At 54.3% G+C, this 24,388-nt stretch overlaps 3 protein-coding genes across 4 annotated transcripts; 1 reads left to right on the top strand and 2 right to left on the bottom strand.

Annotated features, from left to right (window-relative positions):
- Positions 1 to 176: 176 nt before the first annotated feature.
- IPO4 (importin 4) lies at positions 177 to 8,709 on the top strand. The gene is made up of 30 exons (XM_063088968.1): positions 177 to 295; positions 375 to 461; positions 586 to 665; positions 751 to 792; positions 1,236 to 1,365; positions 1,454 to 1,633; positions 1,912 to 1,977; positions 2,079 to 2,180; positions 2,267 to 2,350; positions 2,600 to 2,764; positions 2,865 to 2,918; positions 3,076 to 3,185; positions 3,492 to 3,600; positions 3,742 to 3,871; positions 4,075 to 4,188; positions 4,299 to 4,412; positions 4,648 to 4,768; positions 4,929 to 5,040; positions 5,151 to 5,266; positions 5,380 to 5,457; positions 5,534 to 5,591; positions 5,692 to 5,797; positions 5,881 to 6,074; positions 6,232 to 6,279; positions 6,614 to 6,739; positions 6,850 to 7,058; positions 7,176 to 7,308; positions 7,399 to 7,503; positions 8,190 to 8,259; positions 8,388 to 8,709. Exons 1-30 carry the CDS (start codon positions 227 to 229, stop codon positions 8,516 to 8,518), a joined length of 3,243 nt encoding a protein of 1,080 aa, XP_062945038.1. The 5' UTR covers positions 177 to 226; the 3' UTR covers positions 8,519 to 8,709.
- A 149-nt stretch (positions 8,710 to 8,858) lies between these two features.
- Positions 8,859 to 14,584, bottom strand: REC8 (REC8 meiotic recombination protein). Its single transcript, XM_063091863.1, has 19 exons — positions 14,529 to 14,584; positions 14,364 to 14,432; positions 14,096 to 14,238; positions 13,941 to 14,016; positions 13,714 to 13,834; positions 12,558 to 12,642; positions 12,120 to 12,199; positions 11,791 to 11,881; positions 11,606 to 11,624; positions 11,435 to 11,526; positions 11,215 to 11,264; positions 10,746 to 10,895; positions 10,310 to 10,376; positions 10,041 to 10,207; positions 9,817 to 9,865; positions 9,486 to 9,552; positions 9,220 to 9,351; positions 9,040 to 9,146; positions 8,859 to 8,944 (listed from the first exon to the last, which is right to left on the bottom strand). Exons 1-19 carry the CDS (start codon positions 14,582 to 14,584, stop codon positions 8,859 to 8,861), a joined length of 1,707 nt encoding a protein of 568 aa, XP_062947933.1.
- Positions 14,585 to 19,444: 4,860 nt separating this feature from the next.
- IRF9 (interferon regulatory factor 9) lies at positions 19,445 to 24,329 on the bottom strand. 2 transcript variants are annotated; one of them, XM_063090349.1, is made up of 9 exons: positions 24,243 to 24,329; positions 23,298 to 23,478; positions 22,791 to 22,974; positions 22,408 to 22,538; positions 22,228 to 22,318; positions 22,054 to 22,125; positions 21,056 to 21,397; positions 20,021 to 20,136; positions 19,445 to 19,866 (listed from the first exon to the last, which is right to left on the bottom strand). In XM_063090349.1, the coding sequence occupies exons 2-9, from the start codon at positions 23,475 to 23,477 to the stop codon at positions 19,738 to 19,740; spliced, it is 1,245 nt and encodes a 414-aa protein (XP_062946419.1). In that variant the 5' UTR covers position 23,478; positions 24,243 to 24,329; the 3' UTR covers positions 19,445 to 19,737. The 2 variants fall into 2 exon arrangements, with proteins under 2 accessions (XP_062946419.1, XP_062946421.1); XM_063090351.1 differs by lacking the exon at positions 24,243 to 24,329 and having other exon boundaries at positions 23,298 to 23,792.
- Between the last annotated feature and the right edge of the window lie 59 nt (positions 24,330 to 24,388).

Below are 24,388 nucleotides of genomic sequence, written 5' to 3'. Positions count from 1 at the left end.
GGGGAACCTACACTGTCAGGGCCCTGTTTCCGTGGCTCAGCCAGCGTTGGGCCTAACGGAAGTGGGAGAGCCTGAGCTCTTTGTGGGAAGCCAGTTGAATCACCCTGGCGACAGGAGCGCGAAGCAACGCCCTTTCCGCCGGAAGTGGGTGTCAGAACCTCCACGTGCTATCCCTCCCCCACCCCCACCCCCACCCCGACCACATAGCGGCGGCTCCGCTGCTGCCATGGAGCCTTCCGGCCTGGAGCAGATCCTACGGGAGCTGCTGCTGCCGGACACCGAGCGCATCCGCCGAGTACGGAGCAGGCGGGCCGGGCCAGGGCTAGCGGGAGGTTGCGGGAAAGGCCCGACTCTGACTCCCGGCCTCTCCACAGGCCACTGAGCAGCTCCAGATCGCTCTTCGGGACCCTGCCGCCTTGCCGGCGCTCTGCGATCTGCTGGTGTCGGCCGCTGACCCTCAGGTGAGACCCCTGCTCCTCACCGCGGGGCTTCCCACAGTACGCTACTGGTTAAGCCCCAGCTCCCGCCCCCTGAGGCCCACTCGGCCCCTGCCGGGACCCTCAAATGCCTGCTTTCTTGTCCTAGATACGCCAGTTCGCGGCCGTGCTGACCCGCAGACGACTGAGCACCCGGTGGCGACGGCTGGCGGCGGAGCAACGGGAGAGGTGGGCGGGGCCTGGGACGGGGCGGGGCCAGGCTGAAGCGGCTCTTGGGGAGGCCGGGTACCAAACACTTGCCACTGTGTTGCAGCCTCAAGTCTCTGGTCCTGACGGCCCTGCAGAGGGAGACAGAGTAAGTGCCTACCGCCTTCTCTCGCGATCTGCACTGACTCCAGGCTGAGACCCTTTCTGGGTTTCTGCCTTCTCTTTCAGCTCCAGGCTGGGACTTGGGGGGCAGGGACTTCAGTCCTAGACTCAGGGTGGAGCAGAGAGTTCTAAGTCTGTGTTGAAGACTAAAGTTTTTGAGAATGGGAGATTATGATCTGCCAAACTTGAGTCAGAAGGATGAGATGAAAGTTCAGGCTGAGTGAGGATGAATTCACCAGATCACAGACCCACACTGTTGCTGCTGTGCTCCTGAGCTACTGTCTCATGTGTCCCAACTTGGCAAAGATCTTGTGCCCACACTTGAAGATTTTTCTTCTGGCTGCCCCGTGAAGGCCGGGCCACTTTGTTCAGGGGAGGGTAATGGAGGGCGATTGGGGGTGTTGGGGGGGAAATCTCTCCTGTTTCCAGACATTGTGTGAGCCTCAGCCTGGCCCAGCTCTCAGCCACCATTTTTCGAAAAGAAGGCCTGGAGGCCTGGCCTCAGCTCATGCAGCTTCTTCAGCACAGTACCCACAGCCCCCACAGCCCTGAGAGAGAGGTACCATCACACAGTTGGCAGGAGGGCGGGACCAGGAAACCGGATAGACCATGTAAGCTTTGCCCTCACATCCCCTACTCCTGGACAGATGGGGCTTTTGCTGTTGAGTGTGGTGGTGAACTCCCAGCCCGAGGCCTTCCAACCCCACTACCGGGAGCTTCTTCGGCTTCTGAATGAGACTCTTGGTGAGGTGGGCTCTCCCGGGCTGCTCTTCTACTCCCTGCGCACACTGACCACCATGGTCCCCTACCTCAGCACGGATGATGTGGTGAGCCCTCACCGCCCTGCCTCCCCTCCACCCCCAGCCTCCCTGTCCTTGGGACTTCATGTCCTCTCCCATGCAGGTTACAGGACTGTTTCGGATTCTCTTCCTTTCTTTTGTCCTTACTAACAATTGAGAGGGAATACCGTGGGTAGCTGAGCCTGGCTAGTGTGCCTGGGCTCCCTCTCCTCAGAGTCCAGGCAGTGAGGAAGCTGCCAGCTTTTGGGACCTAAGATTAGGCTACATCACACTTTCTGTGATTCAGCTCATCCTGTGTCCCCCAGCCTCTCACGCGGATGTTGGTGCCCAAAGTCATCGTGGCCGTGAGGACTTTGATCCCCGTAGATGAGGTAAGGATAGGTGGGCAGGAGCTCTGTTGTAAGGGAAGTGCAGGAGTGTCCAGCTTGGTCCACTGAAGAAGAGGATGGTAAGCCTGTGATTTGTCTGTCAGGCAAAGGCATGCGAGGCCCTGGAGGCCATGGATGAACTGCTAGAGTCAGAGGTGCCCATCATCACACCCCACCTCTCTGAAGTCCTCACATTCTGCCTGGAGGTGAGCCTGGGGTGGGCACAGCCCCTGCTGTTTGTTCTGCTTGGAGTTTCCTTTCCTGTGTCTGATTCTTGTTAGTCTCTGGGCAGGTGGCTAGAAATATGGCCCTGGGTGATGCAATACGTATACGTATTCTCTCCTGCCTCACTTTCTTGGTCAAAGTCAAGAGCAAGGTGAGTGCCCTGTAACACGCATCATCCCACCTCCACCTCTAACCTGAGTCTCACTCCTGGGACTTTCTGTCCATCTCAGGGTATCTAAAGTACTGTGGATGTTCAGGCCTTGGCCTGGTCTCACCCCAACTCCTGCCTAGGAGATTGGGAATCTGCTGGACCCCTTGTGGCCTGGAAGCCTGGAATTTTTAATGTTAGCCCATGTTGGGAGTAGATTCTCAGGCACCCTATTCCACCTTCTCTCTCAAGGCCTTATTGAAGAATCGTCTCCTGCCAGCCTTGCTGCATACACTTTTTCCTATTATGGCTGCTGAGCCCCCTCTGGGCCAGTTGGATCCCGAGGACCAGGATTCAGAAGAGGAAGAGTTGGAGATTGGGCTGGTGGGGGAGACTCCCAAGCACTTTGCTGTACAGGTGGGATGTGGGACAGGAGCAGAGAGCAAGAGGTTAGGTGGCTATGGGAGGTTGGGGAGGCAGAGAGGGAGTTAAGCAAAGTCTCCTCATCCTTTGTCAGGTTGTAGACATGCTGGCACTACACCTACCTCCTGAGAAGCTCTGTCCCCAGCTGGTAAGTGTAACTCTGTCCTTCTGGTATCCATACCACAGGTGTGCCTAGTCTCCTGAGGTCAAGGATGTTTGGGCCCTGGTGGGTGTGAAGGGCTTGTTGGCACAGGAGCAGGCAGGCTCTTACTGGGCTTTCAGGAGGGTGCCCTGTGCTCCCCTAGATGCCCATGCTGGAAGAGGTCTTGCGGAGTGAGAGCCCGTACCAGCGCAAGGCCGGGCTCCTCGTGCTGGCTGTGCTGTCCGATGGAGCTGGTGACTACATCAGGCAGAGGTGTCTGTTCCCCTGTGTCAGGGTGAGGGTGGGTCGTGGGGAAGAAGATCACATGTCCCATGGTAGTCCTAGTTTACGCTTGTTGTTTGAGCTTAATTGCCAATAGCATTTCCCCCCACTCTCTAAAGTGTCCTGGTTTGGAAGATAAATGAAATATCCTCCTACCTGTATGGACCAGGGTGTGGTGCTCACCATCTGGTGACAGAAAAAGCCTTGGGTTTCCCGGGGGAAAAAAGAAGAATACATCAGCCTAGGGCCCTTAGGTTCTGCCCCTCAGACTATGTCCTTTTGTCCCACCCCATCCAGACTGCTGTCCCCACTGCTGCAGATCGTGTGCAAGGGCCTGGAGGACTCCTCGCAAGTTGTGCGCAATGCTGCACTGTTTGCCCTGGGCCAGTTCTCAGAGAACCTACAGGTCAGCAAGGCTGAATGTGGGTAGCCCATGCTAGGGACCAGTTCCCCTCAGCTTTCAGCTCTTCAAGCATCTCTGCTGCTATTGGCACTCGGGTATGTGGTCTGCGGATGAACCTAAGGCCCTGTTTGCTCCTTCCACCAGCCACATATCAGCAGCTACTCAGGGGAGGTGATGCCGCTGCTCCTCACCTACCTGAAGTCAGTGCCTCTGGGGCACACACACCACCTAGCCAAGGCCTGCTATGCCCTGGAGAACTTCGTGGAGAACCTAGGTAGTGATGGCAGTTGGGGTGCGGGACAGGAAGGCGCGGCTGCAGCTTTGGCTGAAGGAAGCACGATGTGCATCTCCTCAAATCGCTGCCTGTGGTGGGGAGAGGGGTATGGCCGGGCCACAAGAGGGCCAGCCCAGGGGGAGGTGGGCACACAGAAGATAGGAGACCTGGGTTGATTGGTAATAGAGTGCCATTTTCCACAGGGCCCAAAGTGCAGCCCTACCTTCCGGAGCTTATGGAGTGTATACTGCAGCCTTTGAGGAACCCCAGTAGCCCCCGGACCAAGGAGCTGGCTGTGAGCGCCTTGGGGGCCATTGGTGAGGAGAAAGGCAGGAGGTGGGGACATGGGGTTTACCCAGACAGCCCGTGGCAGGTGGTTCTCCCCCATACACACACCCATCTCTGATTCTGTTCGTCTGTCCTGTAGCCACAGCTGCCCAGGCCTCTCTGCTGCCCTACTTCCCCACCGTCATGGAGCACCTGCGGGAATTCCTGCTGACAGGCCATGAGGACCTTCAGCCCGTGCAAATCCAGAGCCTGGGTGAGTGAGGGGCTCCCAGGCAGTGTTCCTAGTACCTGACAAGGGTCATTGCTCACCTGGTGTTCACAGAGATCGCTCCCCAAGGCAGCACAGGTGTCTTCTTTATTTTAGAAGAAGGTGTTCACCACACTGTACCTACGAATAGGGTGGAATTTCTGAATTCCTCCCAGCTACCACCTTTGGTTCCCTAGCCCACCTCCAAATCCTGGTGTTAACTGAGCCCTTGCCCTGACAGAGACACTGGGGGTGCTGGTACGAGCAGTCGGGGAGCCCATGAGGCCCCTGGCTGAGGAATGCTGCCAGCTGGGGCTGGGCCTGTGCCACCATGTAGACGACCCTGACTTGCGGCGCTGCACGTGAGTGAACCCTCACCCTACCCCCGCCCCTCCTGCCTACCCACTGTATCTACAGTCCATACCCCAGCCCTCTGGTTTGGACCCCAGCCAGGCTTTCCTGGCTCCCCCGTCTCGTCTGGCTACTGCAGGCAGAACTGTACAGGTTCTGTCTGTCTCCCAGGTACAGCTTGTTTGCAGCTTTATCAGGGCTGATGGGTGAGAACCTGGCACCCCACCTGCCACAAATCACTGCGCTCATGGTGTTGTCACTGCGTTCCACTGAGGGCATTGTGGTGAGCAGAGGGTGGATGGGCTGGGCTGGCGGGGCAAAGCCATCCCTGCAGTGGGGTTTATCTCCTGGGCCCAGCTGAGCCAAAGGCCCTGCTGTGTTTCCTCCATCCAGCCTCAGTATGACGGAAGCAGCTCCTTCCTTTTGTTTGACGATGAGAGTGATGGGGAGGAAGAGGAGGAGCTCATGGATGAGGATGTGGAAGAGGAGGATGATTCCGAGATCTCAGGGTGCGGAGGGGTGCTGTCCTGGTCAGAGGAATCCAGACTTTGATTTGGACAAAGACCCAATGCTAGATCTGCTCTGCTGGTGCCTGATCCTGCTGCCTCCCACCTTACTCTAGGTACAGCGTGGAGAATGCCTTCTTTGATGAGAAGGAAGACACCTGTGCTGCCCTGGGGGAGATCTCTGTGAACACTAGGTGAGCACTGGCCCTTCCCTGGCACTGGGAACCTTGCCTAGGAGCCCTTTCCCCATGGCCATGTGTCTGTTCACAGTGTGGCCTTCCTTCCATACATGGAGAGCATCTTTGAAGAAGTATTCAAACAACTGGAGGTGAGTGGGCCGGTGGGTAGAGTGAGTGAGATCCTCAGACTGGGGGCCCTGGTTTTACCCTGCATGCAGCAGGCACATCCTGCCTCTCCTCATCCCACAGTGCCCTCACCTGAACGTGCGCAAGGCAGCCCACGAAGCTCTGGGTCAGTTCTGCTGTGCACTGCACAAGGCCTGTCAGAGCTGCCCTTCAGAACCCAACACTGCTGGTGAGAAGGGGAGGCCACGCCAGGCTGGGGGTTCTGGGGAAGGGGCAGGGTCTGACCAGGGCTTCAACCAATAATGTCTGCAGCTCTGCAGGCTGCCCTGGCCCGGGTGGTGCCATCCTACATGCAGGCAGTGAATGGGGAGCGGGAGCGCCAGGTGGTGATGGCAGTGCTGGAGGCCCTGACAGGGGTGCTGCGCAGCTGTGGGACGTTCACACTGCAGCCCCCTGGGCGCCTCGCTGAGCTCTGCAGCATGCTCAAGGCTGTGCTGCAGAGGAAGGTGAGCAGGGCTGGTGGGCTGCCAAAGAGGAGGTGCTGGGCCCTGGGGAGGATAGTCAGAGGCTACAAGTCCCTGTCCCCACTACCCACCACCTACCCACATGAAAAGGAGAAGGGGCACAAGAGCCCTGGCTCAGCTGAGCTTCCTCTCTCCCCAGACCTCTTGTCAGGACACTGATGAGGAAGAGGAGGAAGAGGATGATCAGGTGAGAGCTGCAGGTGAAAACTGCAACCAGGCAGTCCAGGTAGTCTCCATAGGAGCAGGGATGGACGGTGTACTCAGGCTTGGGAAAGAGATTGGTAATGGCCAGAATGATGCACCTTGATCCCACTAAGCCAGTGGGAGTTCAGGGAAGGAAGGCAATGTGGACTGGGGTGGGCTTGGAGGGCCAGGGAAAGAAGCCATGCTGGGAGGGGCCAGCCCTGTCGACAAAGGGTAGCCCCTGGGAACCACCTGTGGCCAGTAGCAGAGCATGGTGGGGAGGTGCGGACAATCACAGAGCTGGCCCTGGTGCTCCAGACTCTGCCCTGACTCCACAGGCTGAATATGATGCCATGTTGCTAGAGCATGCTGGAGAAGCCATCCCTGCCCTGGCAGCTGCGGCAGGGGGAGATGCCTTCGCCCCCTTCTTTGCCGGCTTCTTGCCATTATTGTTATGCAAGACAGTGAGTGCTCCCTCCTCTGGCTTTGAACCTCAGTCCATTCACATGCCCGGCGCCCACCATCCACCCAACTTGTCCTAGTCCCAAGTTGATTTGCGCTCTTTTTCTCTCAGAAACAGGGCTGCACAGTGGCAGAGAAGTCCTTCGCAGTGGGGACACTGGCAGAGTCCATTCAAGGCCTGGGTGCTGCCTCAGCGCAGTTTGTGTCTCGGCTGCTCCCTGTGCTGTTGAGCACCGCCCGGGAGGCAGACCCGGAGGTGCGGAGTAATGCCATCTTTGGGCTGGGCGTGCTGGCAGAGCATGGAGGCCGCCCTGCCCAGGAGTATCCTCAACTTTTTGCGGGGGAAGGGAGGGAGGGTTAGGGAATGTCCCTGGGGCTTGGGGATGGGCAAAGTCTGCCCATGTGATGGTGTATGCCCAGTCCTTGACTGTGGACCAGACACTTCTCCAAGCTGCTGGGGCTTCTATTGCCCCTCCTGGCACGGGAGCGACATGATCGTGTCCGTGACAACATCTGTGGGGCACTTGCCCGCCTGCTAATGGCCAGTCCGAAAAGGAAACCGGAGCCCCAGGTGAGGGAGGGGGCCATTAGGCAGAATCTGAGGCCAAGGGGGGTGGTGGAAGGGGCAGGGCAAGTGGGCCTAAGGCATGTGTGTGTCCAGGTGCTGGCTGCCCTGCTGCATGCCCTGCCACTGAAGGAGGACTTGGACGAGTGGGTCACCATAGGGCACCTCTTCAGCTTCCTGTACCAGAGCAGCCCTGACCAGGTAACCTTGATGCTGCCAGCCCTGAGGGGAGCGCTCCAGTCTCAGTGATAGGCACAGGTGGTGTCAGTTGTAGCTGCTGCAGGGTGACAGTTTCAGCTGTCTTTAGATACTCCTCGCTCATCTATTTTCTTACTTGTTTGCAAGGATTGGCAGCCAGTCCTGTAATGGGAGGGAAGGAGCTTCCTCTCTGCATATAGCATTTTTCCTTAGGGAGATCCATTTCTAGCCTCTGGTCTGAGCTAGAAGTGACAACTTTACTAGTGTAATCTAGACCAGGGCTCTTTCAAACTGTGCTCCATGGAACCCTGGGTACTGCTGGGTCACCCCTCCATACATTTCAGTAAGAAGTTCTGCTTTCTCAATGAGATTTTGCCTGTACCAAGTAGCTAGGTTTGGACTTGTGTCCCAGTGTTTCTCTGTCACCTTTGTCTTACACCTTTAGAGACTATTGTGTTGGTGGAGCTCCTGGGTGTCTGTGCTTCTTTTGGTCTTGAGGCTATGACTTTAATCATCTTTGGCTACACGTTGCCTGTTCCCTCCAAAAAAGAATTATTACCAGAGTTGTCTTGGATACCTGTCAATCAGTATCAGACCCAAACGGCCCTGGTAGGAGACTCTGCCTCTCCTTGGTCCTAATCACCCACTCTAATTCTGGGGCCCCTGCGTCGACCGTTCTTTTCCCACAGGTTGTGGATGTGGCTCCTGAGCTCTTGCGCATCTGCAGCCTCGTTCTGGCTGACAACAAGATCCCACCAGGTGAGGGGTGCAGTCGTGGGCAGGGGCTGGGGGAAGGCCAGGAGTGGCAGGGCTCAGAGGGCCTGGGGCAGCAAGGGTTTAGGAACCTAGTCCTCGCTCGGACTTCTCCCTCTGCACTCTCCACCTAGACACCAAGGATGCACTGCTGCTGCTCCTGACGTTCCTGGCCAAACAGCATGCTGACAGCTTCCATACAGCACTGGGCTCACTGCCTGTGGACAAGGCTCAGGAACTCCAGGCCGTACTGGGCCTCACCTAGACTGCAGGCTGCAGCTGAGCCAGAGAGAACAGAGCCTGCCCAGGCCCTACGATCACCTCTCAGCCCAGTTCCAGCTTGCGCCTTACCAAAGATTCTGGGTCTCCATTTGGAGTCAGCCCTGCTTGCTGCCTTACAGGGGTGTCCCTGGGGCTGGATCTATTACAAATGGAGTTGTGACATCATACTGTAATAAAGGCAGTTTGTTTTCTGTTTGAACAGTAGCTCTGAGAAGAAGAAGGATAGAGATGTGTGTTAAGAAATGAACTAAGCAAAGTCCAGTGAGTCAGGACATGTTTTAATGTAGCCGGTAGCCTGGAAGCTTTGTAAATGGGCTTTAACCTCAGTGGAATTTGGGCCCTGGCTGGATCAGAAGGCGCCCATATGGCTTCTCTTGTTCTATGCGAAGGATCTGTTGTGCCGAGAGCACTGGTCAAGAGTGGGGGAGGAGAGGGCAGGTTACGGGGATTCTCTATAATGGCCTCTGGCCTGTGTGTCCCCACCCTACACATGCCCACACTCACCCAAGAGCAGGTAGAAGACCCGGGCAGCCATCCTGCGGGGGCTGAGAGGCAACACCAGGCTGCTAAAGTCAGGCTCCCTGTTGGCCTGCAGCTCCAGTGCCACTGCCCTATAGTGATCAAGAATCATTAGTTGAGGCCCCAACCCAGGTCCACCCCATTGAGGCATCCCCTCCTTGGTACCTGTGCACGGCCTCCAGTGAGAGCAGCTCAGGCTCTGGGGGCAGCTCCAAAGGCATCTCCATGGGCACCTCAGGGACTTCAGGTACCACGGGCAGTGCAGGGAGCTCTGGCTGCTCCGCCTCAGCCCAAGCCCTAGAAGAACTTGGGAGTCAGGTAGAGCAGGGCAGGTGGCAGCCGTGACAGTGATGAGGGGCATACCCATCCCAGCCATCTCCCCACCTGGCCAGGTCTGTGGGCCCAAGCTCACACAGAGCCAGGCTGCTTACCACCGTTCTTCTGTGGGGATGAGGCTGATGCGGGTCTTCTCCTCTTCGGCTGCTTCCAGGGAGAGCTCTGTGAAGGGAGGGAAGGTGCTGAGGGAGGTTCTGCTTGGCTCTAAGTAAGGAACCTTGTGGCCACTTGATCTACCTAGATGCCAGAGCTGTGCAGTGACGTGCAAAGTGCACAGGTGGGAGAACTGGAGAGTCAATGTATGCCTCTTTGTGTTACACACACTTCCTCACTCTGAGAAAAACAGCTTCAGCAGCCGGGATACTAGTTTCCTAGGACAGTGGTTAGGGTGGTGGTCTCCACTATCTCTCTTCTCCAGGTGCTTACCTGAAGATATCATGAGGGGACCACTGGGCTCCTGGGCTTCCCTCAGGACCTGGGGATGGGAGAATGAAAACTAAGACCTCAAGCACCATGAGCACGAGGCCTGGGCCTCAGAAGGCGCAAGACCACTGAGCTCACACCGCAGGCTCATAGCAGAAGGCAGCCTGCTGGAGTTCAGGCAAAGCAGCACACTAGGGCGTGGCAGGAAGCAGTGCAGGTGCAGTTACCTCGATCTCACTCAGAATCTCAGCTCTTCTCCGTTCCTCCTCAGCTGCTGCCTCCCTCTCTGCAGCCTCCTCTTCAGCCTCTGGAGGTAGCCTTCGCCTGAGCACTCTCGGGGGTGGCTGGGCACAGCGAGTCCAGAAAGCCAGTAGTTCTGGGGGTAGCCGGCCCACTGGGGATAAGGGGGCAGTGAAGGGTTTGAGGCATGAAGAACAACAAGAGTGAGGAATCTGGGTTCCGAGGAGCCTACGTGCCCAACCGCCGCCATGCTTACTGTGAGTTGGGGTTTGGAGCAGCTCCGCAGGGCTTGTGATCATCCTCTCAGGAGGCTGCACCATTGGCTGCATGTTGGGAAGGCCAAAAGCCCCATTATGAGGGAGTCATTCCTCAGTGCCCCTTTACCCCTTTGTGATGCATTGTTCCAGGGCCTCTGGACTTCCCCCTTTCAGGCTCATGACCCTGCCTGCTCTCCCATTGCTAAAGGACTTTTTAACCTGCTGCCCAAAGATGTGCCAGGCAGGGTCACTAAAGGAGCATGGAGAGTTTTATGTGTATAAATCCACATCACATCCACTTTCGAGAAAGCGGAAGGGGTTTTGCATCAAATTCCCAGTGTGCCCCCAGGAGTTTAGAAGACCCAGCCTGCACCTGCCCCAGGTCATCCCCGCCTCCCTCCCTCCCTCCCTCAGTAGAGCCTGGGCTGCACTCACACATTCCCAGCAATGGGCTCTGGTTTGTAGTTGTTCCTGGAATTTCTCCCGGGAGATCTGAGTCTCCTTGTCCCAGAACAATAACTGGCGGCGGCGGCGGCGGCGAGCTGGTGGGCTCACAGGCAATGGGGAGACTGGGGGCCTCCTCAGCTAAGTGGGGAGGGGAGGTGGAGGCAATGCTACCCATTACTCTTTGTCATCCTGGTGGACTGCTAATGGGGCCTCACACTTCACCCCTAGAGGTGACATGGGAAAGGGTTTGGGCAGGGTCTCCACACTGCAGCTCCTACTTTACATAAGGGTACACATCTGGAAAGTGCAGGCTGGACACAATGGGGTATGGAAAGGGACATATTTTACTGATCTGCACAAAGGTCCTTTGGAAGCTAGCAGTGGCCCTGAGCTTGGGGGAGCAGCTCTGGGAGGGGAAGGCAAAGAGGAGGAGTAGGCTTGGAAGAGATATACTCACCTCTGGACTGGGTGGAACTGGCAGACGCAGCTCCTTTGGGGGGGTCACCTCTGCAACAACACCCAAAGCCCTGGCTCTGTCCCACAAGCCCCTTCACCCTTTCAGCCACCACTGGGGCAAGAAGCTACAGGGTCTTCCTTTCAAGTTGAGATATAGGGCCCTTGTCTGCAGCAGCTGTGCAGGTGGCTCCCAGGAAAGCCCCTAGTCATGGGGCACTTACCGAGGAGTAAAGTTGGGGGCTCCCAGCCTCTCAGCTTCAGCTCCTCTGGGCCTAGGACCTGGACTGGAAGTGGCTCTCCTGTCACTTCCACCCTGAGGGAGAATAGCAAGAGAAATTAGGAAACCCTTCCCAGCACTGACCCTTACCTGGTCCAAGGATTTCTGCTCTTACTCTGCAGGAGCTGGAGGTGAGACCTCCATGGCCCGGGGCTCCTCCTTGGGCTCTGCAGAGAGAAGATCAAAGTTCAAAAGTCAGAAGAGAAGAGATGGAAATAATGCCCAGTCCCAGACTGCCCGTGCCAGGGGTCTGAACATCCAGTGCTGGGTGGGTCCTAAGCCCCTGGAGAGGCCTACCTAGCCACCGTTCTTCTAACAAGATAGCTTCATCTTCCTCTGCAATCAGCAGTTCCAAGTCTCGGCGGCTGACCTCTGGGAGCTCCCGTTCACCCTGGTGAGACAGCAAGAGCAAGGGGAGGGGACGCAATTCCATTTCTGAAAAAGGCAAATGGATCTAGGAGAGTGGATCCAAGAGGCATGCCACAGGGCCATTCCGAGGAAGCGCATGGGGTGCTCAAGTGCCAGGGGCAGGGAGTAGAGAAATAGAGAGAAGACAGGGCTCTGGGGACAGAGAGAAGTAGGTGCTAGGGGATTGGGCTTCAAGTGCTGTGTGCAGGGAGATGATTTACCTCAATCGGCAGCAAGCGTATAGGCTCGGCCTCCTGTAGGGTGATGGCCTCAGGAGGCAGCATGGTGACCGGAATCCTGTCTGGAAGGGCACGGGAGTCACACCAGCCCCTCTGCTTCTTTCCAACTTCCCACATCCATGCAGTGAAGCAAGAGAGTGGACTCGAGTCAAGTCAACCTGGGTTCTAGTCAGACCCAGGTCAGTCACCAGCAACCTGACCCTGAGTATGTTGTTTAACGACTGACAGCCTCACTTTCCTCATCTGTAAAATGAGGATAAGATTCTAACCTCACAGGACTCTTGTGAGGCAGTGATGAGGGTACACACATAAAGTGCCTCTCACAGGGCCTGCCTCTTAAGAGAAGCTCAAGGATGGCCATTTTTTCAGCTCTTGGGCTTTCCTATGCCTCCCACCAGAAAGAAGGTTCTCTCGGCTGACCTGGCTTCCTGGGCTCTGTAGGGACTTCAGGAGGGATCTCCTCAAGAACTCTCTCTGGGGTCACAGCCTCTAAGAGGTGTCGAATCTTTAGGAAGAGTTTGGGAACAAAAGATAGGATTTAGCTTCAGCCCCCTCCACAACCTTATTCAGATAATGGACGGTAATGTTCCTTTATGCCTAATTCTTGAGACATTGACATAAGCATGCAGTAAACCACTCATCATCGCCATCGCCACCTGGTCTCCCTTCCTCCCGTTCCTGCCCTCACACCTCACCCCCAACTATCTAGCCTTTGTCAATTTGTGCAAAAAGTATTGCATCCTTGTGTCAAGTGTTGTGGGGGACAGAGATGAGTGAAAAATATTCTTGATTTTAAGAAGCGTATGCTCTAGTGGGGAGACAAGTTTGTACATGATCCCAACAAGAATCAAGGCAAAGGATAAAATAAGGCCCTAGTAAAGTGCTGTATTCTCAAACAGCATTTGGATCTGGCTAGGAGTGGGATAAAAACTTCACGAAAAAGGGTAACATTTGAACCAGGTGTGTAGGGATATGTAGGACTTGACTAGTAGACAATGAGAAGTGACTGCTATGGATTACAGAAAGAGCACAAGCAAAGAAGTGAATGTAGCATTTTGGGGACATAAGGGCCAGCCAGGTTGGCAGGGGCCAAGAATACCGAAGGGACCTGCTGAGAGAGAAGTCTGGGGATTACTAGCTCCGAAGAGGGTCATGGAGAGCCCCAAATGCTAGTATTCTGTTTGCAACAGGGAGCTACTGTTTGAGTGGGGAAACAATGAAGGAGATGACATTAAGCTGTGGGGGTGTTGGGAATGGATGGAGAAGGACAAGACTAAGGAAGCCCAGTGCAGAAAGATGATGAAAGCCTAGATGAGGGCCTTGGCAGAGGGAACAGTATGCAGATGAGTGGGGACAAGAGCTGCCTCCAGTGGGCAGATTGCCCTATCAGATTGGCCCTATCAGGGGGCTTTGCCTGGATGGGCCCACCATGACAGTCCCCCTGCAACATCTCCTGGGGGGGAGACTTATGGCAGGCTCCCTTCACCTAGCTCCAGTGTCAGTCTGGCACAGGGATGGCACCCATCTTCTCATGTCAATTCATGAGTCTGAGGTGTTCCAGGGAAATGGGCCCTACCTGAGGGATATCGAAAGGGCTGGGAAGTCTGGGATCCACAGACATCATCCCGAAAAAGGGGTCTGGAGCATGTTCCAGGGTCTCCATCACAGCCAGGCAGTTAGGAAGCAGCAGATTGGGTCTGAGAGAGAGTGGGCTGTCAAGGACTGATTTCGAGATAGACTGAAGCCAAGCAGGCAGGTGCTCCACCAAAGGCTGGGTGGTCCAGTTTCCAGGGGGACACTCACACTTCGGGCTCCACCATATCAATACGGATCTGCAGCTGGGCACGGTGCAGGCGCTCCAGGATGTGCTGGATGTCCTCTGTGGGCAGGGAGGGCAAGATAGAGAGCCAGCCTAGGAGGGCCACTCAGCTCTGCCCCACTTGAGTTCCCAGCCTTACCCACGAGGTACTGGCATTGTTGAAAGTAGACTCGGATCACGCCAATCTGGAGCTGGGCTGAGAGATAGAGGGAGAAGCGGGGCCGCGGCAGGCCGGGCAGCGGGGGCTGCACTCGTACCAGCACATAATTGAGGATTTCCTCACTGCGGGAACAAGGCGCCCTGATCACCGCTGCGCCAGGGACCAGCCCCTCAACCTTGCCCACCCAGTCCATCCCTTAGCCCTCCACCCCCACCTGGCCCAGCCTCCTCCCTTTCCTGGGCCTTACCAGGTCTTCACCACGTTCACGTTCAGGTATTCGCGCTTCACTAACCGGCTGCCACGTGTCGCTGCCAGCCTGGAGAGGGTGGAGGGGGCGGTGAGGGTGGGAAGGTGGGGACGGCGGGGGCGCCGTCGGGCAGGGATCCCAGCGCCCCACAGGCCCCGTCCTCACCAGATAGTGGCGAAGCAGCCGGTGTGGCGCTGAAGCACGGTGGGATAGTAGAACATCGTCCCTCTGGGCTTTCGCCTGAGGCCACCACTCCTCCGTTGGGATCTCAATCGTCACAATTTTAGGGCACAGGACTCCCAACACTGTTGAAGAGCTGTAAGGATCTGGAGGTCGCGTGGCGGGTGGACCCAGAAAGCCAGATTAATAAAGCGATCAACAATTGATGAATAAACGATGAGGGGGATAACTAAACAGAACGCAGGAGTCGGGACGTCCTTCTCCCTGGGCCCTGAGTGGGCTCGCACGCCGGGTGGGTGCGTGGAACTTACCGGAGCCTTCCGGGTTGGGTTCCAGGTTGGAGCTACGGAGCTGCGCAGCGAGGCCCGGGCTGGGGCCCAGGGCAAGTCCCTAGGGAGCACGGTGTCCTCCGCAGCAGGCCGTGGTCCTCGAGCCCCCTTGGCTTGGGCGACTGCCCGCGGCCCGGGTCGCCGTCCCGCAGCGCTAGATCCCGTCGCAGGGAGCGCGCGCTCCAGGGCTTTGAGTGTCGCCCCTCATTAGATGGCGCTGTTGCCAGGACAGCCAATGGGGAACAGGAGTCGAGTTGGGGCGCTCGTTCCCGGCGCCAAATCGCCCGCCTGGGTTCAAGGCAACAAGGTCTCCTGAGACAGGCAGCGAACCAATCGGAGAGCCCTGCGTGCTGTCGGGGCCATTGTGAGGTGGCCTGACCAATGGGCTCTCGTTCTCGCCTCCAGTAACGGAGACTGCTCCAGGCGCTTGGCGGGTGGCCAATGAGCGCCGAGCATCCCCAGCCTCTCCCCCGCGGCGAGCCCGGCAACAGCACGCCTCACTGGAAGGGGTGGTCGGGTCACGTCGGGGGCATCTGTTCAAGGTGTCAAGATGCAAGGCGCCTGACCTGCCCTTACACCCTGCCCTTGACCCCAAATTCCACCGAGTCTGACTCTGTACCCAGCTAGGGCCTAGAGTGTGCTGGGGAAGAAGTGATGTGAAGTGGCCTTGGAGCCGCCACAGGTCAACGAGGAAGAAGTCAATCACAAGCAACAGTGAGAGGGCGGGCTCATTTCCTAAACTTGAACAACTTAGGTTGTGGGCATGCGCCATCTGGTCCTTTTCGAGGCGTGAATGTTCTCCTGTTGAAATAGATTTTAGCTTTGTTGGATGCAGCACATACAAAAGCCATTTGTCTCAAACAACTCTTTCTGTGAAATTAAGTTGTGTGCTTGTAGTTACAAATACCACTTGTCCCCATGCCTCCTGCCTTTGCACAGCCATTTCTTTGGCCTAGAATGACTTGACTCCAGGGCATGCTTCTGCCTCTCTAAGACTTAACTCTTAGTGCAGCTGAGCTGACTCTCTCTCAGTTACAGTCCCCTGCAATTTGTGAGCTCTTGAGATAGGGGACTTACTTTTTTCAGTGAGTGCCAGGCATCTAATTCAGTAAATATTTGTCAGATGAATGTGCAATTGCCCTATAATTACAACCACAGAGTGTCAAAGCTGAAAGGGATTTAGAGATATAGTCCGAGCCCTGCCTTTACAGATGAGAAAACAGAGGCCCATACAGATTGTTTCTCCCAGACCACACAACTCCTTAGTGACAGCCTGGTTGGGAACTCTGCTTTCTTGAATTCCAGCATTCCCAATCCCTATCCCACTGTGCCTGGCTATATTGGTTTCCACATGTTACTTACGAATTGTTTCGGTCATTGTGCAGAAATTGTCAATAAAGTGCTTGATTTGGGGCACAAAGATGATGAAGTGGGACATTACCTTTAAGGTGCTTAGAACCTAGGTTAGGAGATGAGTAAGGACCACAGAGTAATTTGTTCACTCATTCATCCATTCATTCAATTCAATAAATATTTATTATGTGCCTATTACATGCTGATTATGTGCCAAGCACTCCTCTAAGCACTGGAAATACAGTGCGAAGAACAAAACAAGTCCCTGTTCTCATGTAGTAGGCAAGGAGAGATGACAAACAAGTAGACAGAAATATGTGAAATGTAATATCAAGGTCAAGGGTTTGAATTCCTGCACTGGCCTGCCACCAAAAAAAGTGAAATGATGGCCAGTACTATGAAGAAAAATGAGGCAGCATAGGAGGATAGAGAGTAATGAGGGCTGCTATTGAGGTAGGGTACTCGGGGAAACCCTCTCTGAAGAGATTATATTTGAACAGTGGGGTAAGTCATTTGCCTAAGTGAAGGAAGAGTATTTTAGACCAAAGAATCAGAAAGTACAAAGATCCTGAGGTAGAAATGTGTTTGGTATGTTCAAGGAACCTGCAGCAAAGTGACTGAGGGGAAGACCAGTAAGGGGTGACATTAGAGAAGAGGATGTGGGCCACATCACAGGACCTTGAAGGTCATTACAAGAATTTGGGCTTTTAACCTGAGTGAGCTGGAAGCCAATGGAAGGTTTTGAGCAGAAGAGAAACATGATCAGATTTATGTGTTTGTGGTGGGACTGCAAAATGGTGCAGCCTCTATGGAAAATGGTATGGAGGTTCCTCAAACAATTGCAGAAAGATCTACCATATGACCCAGCTATCCCACTGCTGGGAATATACCCAGAGGAATGGGAATCATCAAGTCGAAGGTATACCTGTTCCCCAGTGTTCATCGCAGCACTCTTTACAATAGCCAAGAGAGGCCGGCCCGTGGCTCACTCGGTAGAGTGCAGTGCTGATACTATAGCCAAGAGTTGGAACCAGCCCAAATGTCCATCATCGGATAAGTGGATACGGAAAATGTGGTACATCTACACAATGGAATACTACTCAGCTATAAAAACAAATGAAATACTGCCATTTGCAACAACATGGATGGACCTTGAGAGAATTAAATATTAAGTGGAACAAGTCAGGCACAGAAAGAGAAATACCATATGTTCTCACTTATTGGTGGGAGCTAAAAATAAATAAATAAATTCACACACACACAAAAAAAACTGGGGTGGGGGGAGAAGACATAACAACTACAATTCCTCGAAGTTGATACGACAAGCAAACAGAAAGGACATTGTTGGGTGGGAGGGGGGAGAGGGAGGAGGGAGGGAGGTTTCGGTAATGGGCCACAATAATCAACCACATTGTATATCGACAAAATAAAATTAAAAAAAAAAAAAAGATTTATGTGTTAAGCGGATCTTCAAGGGTTCGGATCCCCATACCAGCCAGCCACCAAAAAAAAAAAAAAAAAGGATCTTTACTGCATTGAGAATAGGCCGAAGGCAGACAAAAGAGGAAACAGAACGAAAAGATGTGGAAGGAAGCAAGATGAAGAGGTATGAGAGATGACAGTGATTTGTTCCAAATACTTGGAGGTGGAAGCAGAAAGAAGTGGTAAGATTCTGGATATAGGGCTGGCCCGTGGCTCACTCAGGAGAGTGTGGTGCTGATAACACTAAGGCCACGGGTTCAGATCCCATATAGGGATGGCCGGTTGGCTCACTGGGTGAGTTTGGTGCTGACAACACCAAGTCAAGGGTTAAGATCCCCTTACCGGTCACCTTAAAAAAAAAAAAAAAAAAAAAGATTCTGGATATATTGTGAGGGAAGGACAGGATTTGCTGATGGAGTGGATGTAGGGTATAAGGAAAAAATCAAAGTCAAGGAGGCAACTTAGACCTCATACAAAGAAGTCCAGGAGGGATTTCAGCAAATTGAGGGCACAACAGGGTTTATGGGCCTCTGCACTCAGTGCCTGATTTCTTCACTGCTAGTGCAGATGCCTGTTAGGCGCTTGGCTTCCCAGGAGAATGATGGGCAAGACTGAAGGGAAGAAGGGAGGTCCAAGGAGGCAGAGAAGATCAAAGGCAGCACTGAGGCTCATCAAGTGAGACAGCAAAGACTCAGGAAGATTCAGACATCTAGATTTGTTTATGTACGTGAGCCACTAAAGGTTTATGAGGGTACTTCAAAAAGTTTGTGGAAAAATTGAACTTAAAGATAATATTCTTTTCGTGAACTTTTTGAAGACCTCTCCTATAAAGATGACATGACAGGAAGGAATCGGGAAAGCCAATCTGGGGAAGCTGGAAGCTGTGGCAGTAAGTGGTGACCTGAGTCAGAATTAGTCTGGTGGCAGTGAGTGTACAGAACAATAGGTGACAAGTGACTTTGTCAAGGAAGAACTTTCAGTTTGGTGGCAAAATGAACACAGGTGGTAAAGAGGAGTGTCAGCCAATTTGGGGCCTTAAATTTCAGTGAGCAGGCTGTCAGTGACACAGCAGTCTGGGCCAGATTGTCTTTCATAGGGCTCAGGGAGAGTGAGGAATCCAGTTTGGGAGTACCCTTCCATTGGGGTTACAGTGCACTTGGTGTTGGGGGAAGAGGCTCCAGGGCCTGATTACATCCCTACAGAAGCAGAAGCAGCAGCAGCAGGTACAGCAGGTTTAGCAACTCTTCCCTCTGATTTTTTCTCCCCTCTCAGGCCCCAGGAACTCTAGGCCACAGTTTCAGGTCAACCTTGAGTGTCACCTCTTCATTTAGACCTCAAGTCCAGAGCCCAACCCCAGGCCCATTATTGTGACCTGAATCAGGAGCCTCTAGCGAAGAACTGTTGAACTCAGGTTTTCCCATGTGAAGTTGGTAGCTATAATGCCCAGCTGTAGGCTCAGTGCCCTCTTGGTGGTTGACCCCAACCCTCTTCCTAGTCTTGGTTGCCTAGTGGGTACTCCTCTGTAGAGTGCCAGGTGGAGATGCATGGAGCCCAGGTAGCATCCTAGCCAGAATCTGTGGGTGGAAGAGCGGAAAGGGACCTGGAGATGTCAGCAAGAAGAGAACCCAAATGCCCTGCCCTAAATTACATTTTACCATCCCCCTGTGATGCTACCTTCTTTCCCCAGAAAATCAGATACTGATTCCTCTTTCAATAACATTTTATTTTAAATGCTTAGTGAAGATCTAGGAAGAAAATATAAAGTGCTTGGCTTTAGAGTTGGGGGTTGGGGAAAGAGGGTAAGGCCCCCTGAGTTCATATCGTTTGGAATTTCCCAGTTCCTTAGAGATGAAAGAGCGAAAGAGGATGTATTTCAAAATCTAAAAAAGAAAAAAAAAGAGGAGGGTATAAAAATTACCCTTGAGTTCTCCACCAGCCAGGGTATGTGAGTTTAAGGACATAGCTACCAGACAACCATTGGGAATGATCACAAAGGGAGGCAGGTCAGCAGTGTGGAGAATGAGTCTATTTCAAAGGAGATAGGAGGAACAGAGAGTTGAGGTGGAAGGTTGGTCTCCCAGGCTCTTCACCAGGGACAGAGTGGCTGTCTGTTCCTCTGGAGTCTCCTCCAGTAAATGTCGGGCAAAGGCCTGCTCCATCTGCACCGGAAGAGATGTGGAAGAGGGTATCAGTGAGCATAGCAGGGGGAGACACTACCCCCAAGAGCTGCTTCCCCTCTGGGAGTCCCATTCTCCTGGAACACTACTCCCCCTACCCCACTAGACACCCTACTCTGCCCTGCTCTGAACTCACCTGCACTGTGATAAGATTCTGAGAGGTATGGCTGGGGCTAGTGCTCTCCTCCAAGAAATTTAGTGTTACCTGGAACTTGGGTGGGGGACCAAGGCCCTGGAAGTACTTGGCCAAGTCTGAAAGAGAAAGAGTCAAGGGTTGGGAGAAAGAAAAGAGAGAAGAGAGAGGGCCACAGGCAGAGAGGGAATAGCAAGGAACTCATGATAGAGAAGGAGAGGTGGGACTGAGGCCACATGGAGACCAAGGCCAGAGCAGGAGCTGCAGGGTCAGGATAAATGCCAAGAACTGAGCTGCTACTCACTCATGTGCAAATTGGAAAGGATCCCCCTTCCTCCAAGAAGTGTTTATAGGTAGCAGATTACTACACAACCTGAAAAGCTCTCTCTTGGGAGAAGGTAGTCCTCACTGGCAGCGGCCCTGGCTGCTAACAAAGATGTGCACATAACTCTCTTGTTCACACTCTCTCATGCTAGGGTACCCATGGCCCTGGGAATACCCATACTCTACAGCCTTTATACTCCTGGCCCGCTCTTAAGGTCAGATTTAGAGTTGAGTGGGGGCTGGAACTGGAATTCCAAGAGTGGGTGGGAGAGAGGGGCAACCTTAGGGGATATGTGGAGTATGGCAGAGACAGGTATAGTGGGGGCCAGGGTGTGTGACACAGTGTGCCACTATGTATTTAGGAGAGGGCCAGAGGCTCAAGATCTTTGTGCGGACTTGTCTGTGCATCTTTACATAATCATTGTACATTTCAATGTGGTGGTGCTCCCTAAGATATGACACTCTTGTGCTGGGCTCCACCTGAACCTCATCTTCCATGGCTTTGGCTGGAGAAGGAGAGCTGCCGTTAGCTGCCAGGGCTGAGCATTCAGCCACACAGGACATATACCACACAAGTGCAGGGGTGCCATGCATAGGCTATGAAGGACAATCTCCTGGCAGGCGGATGATGGCAGGCAGGACCACCAAGTTGGGCCCAAGAGGTACAAAGAGGTGGGGAGTAGGGACTCAGGTACCCAGCTGGAGCAGCCTCACCTCTGCAGAAGCAAGCAGTTGTGAAGAGCTCCACACACTCATTGCTGGGCAGCAGATGCGGGCCTGGTCCAGGTGGGACCTGGGGTGCGTTCCAGGAGATGGGGATGGGGCAAAGGCGCTGCACGAAGAGGCCTCGGGAGTTGCTGGCCACCAGGATGCCTCTATCGAGCTGGCTGAGCAGGCGCTGGGTGGGCTCCTGTGGGTCAGGCTTGGGAAACACCACCTGCACCATGCTGCTCTCGGAGCCTGAGAGCTCCGCCACAAGGCGGCAATCCAGGCTCTGCACCTGGGCCTCACCCACCACACGCCCATTATAGATGAAGGTGAGTAGCAGCGAGTAGTCTGTGGATAGAACAGCCCAGCTGCACCTGGTGCTGGAGAAGCACGCAGGCTGGCAGCAGCCCCCCTCCCCTGGGGTACACCTGGTCAGCACAAGGTTTTAGGGAAATGAAGTGGAGGTCCTTACAAATCCAAAGTCCTCATTTTACTAATGAGGAAATGGAGGCCCAGAGAAGGAAACCAAGCAAGGGCTTGGAAAGACAAAGCATGCTATGGGGCTGGGCCAGCAGCTGCACCTTCTGAGGTTAGAAAAGGTGCCCTCTCCTCCTCATCCGCACTTCCCCTGTCCCTCACCAGCCAGGGAGCTTCCTGTTAGGCTTTCCTATCACTTAGGAGAGTAGCTAATCCATGGATTCACCCTGAGGCCTTGGGGCTCTTGAAGTTTCCAAGAGACTGGGCCTCTGCTTAACCCAAACAAGTCAGTGTCTCAATGTGGATTTCCAGGGAACACAGTGTGTAGGGTGAAATTTCTGAGAAACAAGCCTTTGCAGTCTGGCCAGGATTGTGGAATGCTCACTGGCTAGAAACTAGTGTTCCTGTCTATGGTAAAGTGGGCCCAGTTTGCTGTAAGCCCTGACTGGCTAGATAAAGCATGCATAGTCAGAGGAAGAAGACCTGAGGGGAAGAAGGGGCAGGAAAGAGACAAAAACGCCAAGCACCTGAGTCCACAGGGAGCAGAAGCTCCAGGGATTCCTGATCCCCTTGTAAGGGGGCCTCAGTTGTGTCTGCACCTGGAAGAGAAGCAAAGGCTCTGGTCATTCAGAGTGGGACTGAGGAGTCCAAGACCATAGCGTGTGCCATGGGGATGACACAAGAGGCAGGGGAGATGGTACCTTCCTGCGGCTCAGGGCTGCTGCTGCTGCTGTGGCTGCTGCTGCTCCCAGTGTCTGAATGGCCTGCTCCCCCATTGGCCCCCACCTCCTCCTGTAGACACAGTGTCTATTATTGGCCCACCTCCCCCTCTAGTTCCTGCTCTGCCCTCAGGCCCACCCCATTCCCTCCCCAGCTCTTACATTATCGAGGTGCTCCTGGAGTGAGGAAGGACTGAACCTGCAGTTCTTCATGGCACACTCATCCTCCTCCCTGTCAGAGGACATGGAACTGTGGTGTCGCTTTGATGGTGATTTCTGGGTGCCTGGCTGGGCTATGGAGTTGTTGAGGGGGATAGAAAGGTCAGGGCCTTAAGTTGGGACAGAGGATAGGGGATAGGTCTGAGGCAGTGAAAGGATGGGCAGGACTGGGAAGAGGAACCTGGGTAGCAGCTCCTCAAGGGCAGAGAGAGGGCAGAACTTTGAGGAGCCTGCAAGAGGCCCGCCACCCTTCCAGGAGACTCACATCTCCATCTGTCCTCCCCAGTCTACTGATTCTAGGAGAGGCTAGGCAAGGGGACACTCACCAGAGAGAGTTCCTGGTGGCAGCAGCCGATACACCTTGTAGGGCTCAGCAACATCCATACTGCCTTTCTCAGGAACCTCCTCAAATTCAGGGCTCTTGTTGAGGGCACAACGTAGTCGAGTCTTCCAGGCAGCTGGGCCTTCTGTGTCCCCCTCCTTATACTTTCCCTTAAACACTGCCCAGGCCTAGGAAAGAGAGGACGTGAAGAAGAGGCAGCACGTTACAGATCCTAGCTGCCTCTCCAACAGGGCTGGCTTCAGGCGTGTGGCCTGACCATTCACACAGGGCCCTGAACTCAGAAAGGCTTGTGCAGGGTTTGGGCTTTGCTGTTGCCATCTCGAAGTCCTAAATAATTTTTGCACTGGGCTCTGTGAATGATGTAGCTGGTTCTACTCTCCAATCTTCCCTTCATCTGAAACTCAGGCAGACACAAGCGTTTGAGGGTAAGCACACCAGTGCATACTCCATCACTTCCTTGGAGAGCACAGTGGTTTCCAAGCCCTGTCACCTTGAAGAAGGCAGCATCCTGGTCCTCCCGGAAGTCCTGCTTGCCCGCATGCTTCCAAGGAATCCGGAACATAGTCTTAGCTGTATCATCCCAGCACACCCCTGGGAACTGCCCGCTCTCCACTTGTTCCACTACCCAGTTCCGGAGCTTTCGGGTGCACCGTGCCCTGCCTGACGCCATCCTGGGGGATAAGAGCAGAAAGCATCAGAACTGACACTGGGAGGGAATATCTGCTGAGACCCTAACACTGGGGCCAGATTCTAACAACAGCCCCCAGAGACCCCATCCATCTTCTTTTGGCTCTAAACACATTTCAACATTCTGAGGCAGAAATGTTTCATATCTGCCATCACTAGCAATTACAAAAAAAACCTTTCCTTTTAACATTCCAAACTGTGACAACGAAGGAAACCTCAGGTATTGGTCTTAATTTTAAGACTTTTCAGAAATGTGTTGTTTGGGAGAGAATTCTCTTGGTGTTCCATTCCCGGTGAGGCCCTGTCTAGACTCCCAAGCATCTGCGAAGGCAGAATCTGCTTCTGAAATGCTTCATCAACTCTCTTCGCCCACCATCCCACAACCTAACCTCGACCCCTATCCCTCTCTTCTGCTTGCCCCAGGGGTAAATGGGACAGGGGCAGAGCTGCAGCCGAAGTGGGCAGGGCCAGAGGCGAGAAAACAAATGGGGTGAATTGAGGCTGGGGCAAAGAGCCTTCCTCCCTAAACAATTGGCACCAGGTCCTCCTTTGCCTACAGGGCCTGGGACGCTGGCCCTCATCAATCTCTCTAAGGCCAAACCTCCTGCTTCCTGACTCACAGGCCTTCTGTCTGTCCCTCAGTCTAGCAGAGGAGTCCCCTGAGGACCCTCCACACCCCCCACCTCCAATCTGGCTGGCCCTTCCAGCCCTAGATTGCAGGCTGACTTCCCCCCTTGGCTGATCTTACCTGAGCTGCTGTACAGGCTATCCCAGGCCTCAGCAAACCTCAACTCAGCTCTGCTCCTGGCTAGGCGGCTTTGAGATCTCTCCACCCCTTTTTACAGTCCCCACCCTAAGTTTCAGTTCTCCTCCAGGGAGGCCTGTTTCCCAGAA

The sequence above is a fragment of the Cynocephalus volans genome, chromosome 3 (assembly GCF_027409185.1).
Source record: "Cynocephalus volans isolate mCynVol1 chromosome 3, mCynVol1.pri, whole genome shotgun sequence".
NCBI lineage: Eukaryota > Metazoa > Chordata > Mammalia > Dermoptera > Cynocephalidae > Cynocephalus > Cynocephalus volans.
This window is presented reverse-complemented; position numbering and strand designations above follow the sequence as displayed.